The sequence below is a fragment of the Ornithorhynchus anatinus genome, chromosome 15 (genome assembly GCF_004115215.2).
Source record: "Ornithorhynchus anatinus isolate Pmale09 chromosome 15, mOrnAna1.pri.v4, whole genome shotgun sequence".
In the NCBI taxonomy this organism is placed as follows: domain Eukaryota; kingdom Metazoa; phylum Chordata; class Mammalia; order Monotremata; family Ornithorhynchidae; genus Ornithorhynchus; species Ornithorhynchus anatinus.
This window is the reverse complement of record NC_041742.1, coordinates 11,987,161-11,990,410: the sequence shown is the minus strand read 5'-3', so window position 1 is coordinate 11,990,410 and position 3,250 is coordinate 11,987,161. Positions and strand designations below refer to the sequence as shown.

Here is a 3,250-nt window from a genome sequence, read left to right as displayed (position 1 = left end):
TGAGGGAAGGGATTGTATCATTTGCCTCTATCGTACTCTCTCAAGAACTTAGTTCAGTGTTTTGTACATAGTAGGCACTCAATCAAGACTATTAGATTGTAAGCTCCTTGAGGGCAAGAATCAAGTCTGTTAACTTTTGTACTCTCTCAAGCTCCTGGTACAGTGCTGTGCTCTTAATAGGTGCTCACTCAATACTAATGATTAACTGATAGGAGTGTGGAGTCAGAGAGGTCATTCCAGGCTCTGTCAATGATGGGCGGTAAAGACCTACGTGAGCCTCCAATCTTGTAAGGAACTGTAGCATATCGGGTGCCCGACATTAACAATTTTTAGGCTACTGACTTGAGGCCTAGAGGTGGAAACTTGCCCCCAGTAATAATGATAATAATAATTATGGCATTTGTCAAGCACTTACTATGTTCCAAGCACTGATCTAAGTGCTGGGGTAGATACAGGGTACTCAGGTTGTCCCACATGAGGCTCACAGTCTTAATCCCATTTTACAGATGAGGTAACGGAGGCACAGAGAAGTGAAGTGGCTTGTCCAAGGTCACACAGCAGACAAGTGGCGGAGCCAGGTTTAGAACCTACGTCCTCTGACTTCCAAGACTGCGCTCTTTCCCGCTAAGCCACACGGCTTCTGGAACAGATTGCTCATTTTTCCACTACTTCATTTCCTCGGAAATATCCTGAGAGCTGTCTTCTTTTAGTGTGAATGCTAATTCTTATCTGTTCACCCATCATTTCAACCCTCCCTGTTTTCATTTGTACTTTGGCAGAAAATAAATGTTCAAAGGGGGTTAAGAAACATTATTGGACAAGCAGTTCATATCGTATTCCTGGAGAGAACGTTAAGGACGTTAGACATTCTCTTAGCAGTGATATCCAAGATGTCAACTTTCTCAGTGTTTACCAAAGGATTGTTACCTGTGAATCAGAATCTTGAACTGGATAGACCACTGGTGGGATTTAAAAGTCCCTATTCAGTTTTTCTCCTCCCATTTTTCCTCGCCAATTTCCTCCTGTAAGCCAAATAGGTGGACTTCATCCTTCTAACACCAACCAACTCATTCTACATCAATCTCATCTACATTGCCAACGACCCCTTGTCCATGCCCTTCAAATCCCTTCCCCTTCATTTATTACAGTCTACAACTTTACAGTTTCAAAGCTTTATTAAGTCAAATCTCCTTTCAAGAGGCCTTCCCCAGGTAAGCCCTTATTTCCTCCACTCCTCCTTTCTCCTGAATACTGTAAGCACTTACTACTGAACCCTTTAAGCACTTGATGTTCACCCACTCTTAGACCAGCACTCACATAGAAATCCGTAATTTATTTGAATTTCCATCTCTCCTGCTAGACTGTAAGGTGATTAAGGACAGTCAAAGTACTGACTACTTTTATTGCATTGTATTTTCCAGGTGCTTAGTAGAACGCTTTACCCACAGTAAGTGCTCAATAAATACACCTTATTGATTGGTCTGACTGAGTAGGGAAATCCCTGGTTCCTGACTTTTGGATGGCATCTATTAATCTTCTTTAAAAATGTGCTAAACCTGCCAACAATTTTGCTTCAGGAATAAGGGTCCTGATAGTAATCATATGTTCATATGAATGTCTCTCCCTTCTCTACTTTTCCTTCTCTCCAGGCTGTTCTGCAAATGGCTTCTGCTGATCCTGACTGAGATTTCAGAGAATGGATACCAGAAAAATCTCATTTGTGACCCTGATTCTGTTGGAGATGGGCATTGGAGTCTCAGGAAATGTGTTTCTCCTCCTGGTATCTGTCCGTACGGTTTCCACCAGCCACCAGCCCAGCTCCTCAGAACTGATCCTAACCCACTTAGCTTTGGCCAACACCCTGATGCTCCTCACCAGGGGAATCCCCGAGACCATGTCAGCTTGGGGTTGGAGAAATTTCTTGGATGCTGTAGGGTGTAAAATCCTCTTTTATTTTCACCGAGTGGCTCGTGCTCTCTCCCTTTGCACCACCTGCCTCCTGAGCATCTTCCAGGCCATCACCATCAGCCCCGGCACCTCCCGGTGGGCAGGAGTCAAATCCAAACTGCCCAAGTGCATCATCCCCTCCTGCCTCCTCTCCTGGGTCCTCAATCTCCTGATCGATGTCACTGCACTCATATACATTTCAGGCCCACTGAACAGCACCAGAAATACAGTACTTCTGAATTACTGTTCTTCTGTCAGTGTCACTGCAGGAATCACCTTGGTCAATGCAATTGTGCTTTCTCTGCGGGATCTCTTCTTTGTGGGAATCATGAGTGTGGCCAGCAGCTACATGGTGTTCGTCCTGCATAGACACCACCGGCAGGTCCGCCACCTCCATGGGCCAGGACGCTCCCCCAGGGAGATGCCTGAGGTCAGAGCAGCCAAGAGGGTCATCGCCCTCGTCACCCTCTATGTCCTCCTCTATGGGAGAGATGCAGTCACGCTAAGCAGTTTGCTCAAGGGGAGAGAAAATTCTCCCGAGTTGGTCAGCAGCCACTTGGTTTTGACATTCACCTTCTCGGCCTTCAGTCCTTTCCTATTGATTCACAGTAACCAGAGGATGAGAATGTTCCGAAAGAGGAAATCTCCCATTTCCAATGCCGATGGCATCCCAAGTCCCAGAGAAGGCATGTTCTCCCCTCCTGTCACTTCATGAGAAACTCCAGGTGGGAGGGGACAGGGATCAGGGGAAGCAAACAGACCAGAGATGCCCCAGAGGCATCTGCCTGTGTCCTTTACTGTCCATTTCCATATATATTGATCTCTGAACTTCTTTGGAATCAAAAATAGACTGGCTTCAAAGTGCTCACCATTCATTAATTCATTCATTCAATAGTATTTATTGAGCACTTACTATGTGCAGAGCACTGTACTAAGTGCTTGGAATGTACAATTCGGCAACAGATAGAGACAATCCCTGCCCAGTGACGGGCTTACAGTGGACACTCCACTACTTCCCTCCTCCATCTTATCCTCTCTTCTCCAGGTTCCTGTAACTTTTTTCCAAATGGCCAGCTCCTTGGAGTGGATAAGGATTCGGGCCTGTTGTGTGACCTTAGGCAAGTCGCTTCACTTCTCTGTGCCTCAGCTACCTCCTCTTTAAATTAGTAGTACTAGTAATAATAGTAGTACTAATCGTAATAGTATTTAGTGAGTGCTTATTGTGTGCAGAGCACTGTAAGTAGCACTGGAAGAGAATACACATGTGGGAATTAGACAACATCCTTGTCCCTTGGTGGGCTTA

The 3,250-nt window shown here is 45.4% G+C and overlaps 1 protein-coding gene across 1 annotated transcript; it reads left to right on the top strand.

Moving 5' to 3' along the window:
* Positions 1-1,696: 1,696 nt before the first annotated feature.
* On the top strand, positions 1,697-2,662 carry ORNANAV1R3267 (vomeronasal 1 receptor ornAnaV1R3267). The gene has a single exon (NM_001253659.2). It carries the CDS (start codon positions 1,697-1,699, stop codon positions 2,660-2,662), a length of 966 nt encoding a protein of 321 aa, NP_001240588.1.
* Positions 2,663-3,250: the final 588 nt, after the last annotated feature.

What these genes read in the sequence shown, in the direction of transcription:
- ORNANAV1R3267 (NM_001253659.2), top strand. Translation starts at nt 1,697, where the DNA reads ATGGATACCAGAAAAATCTCATTTGTGACCCTGATTCTGTTGGAGATG.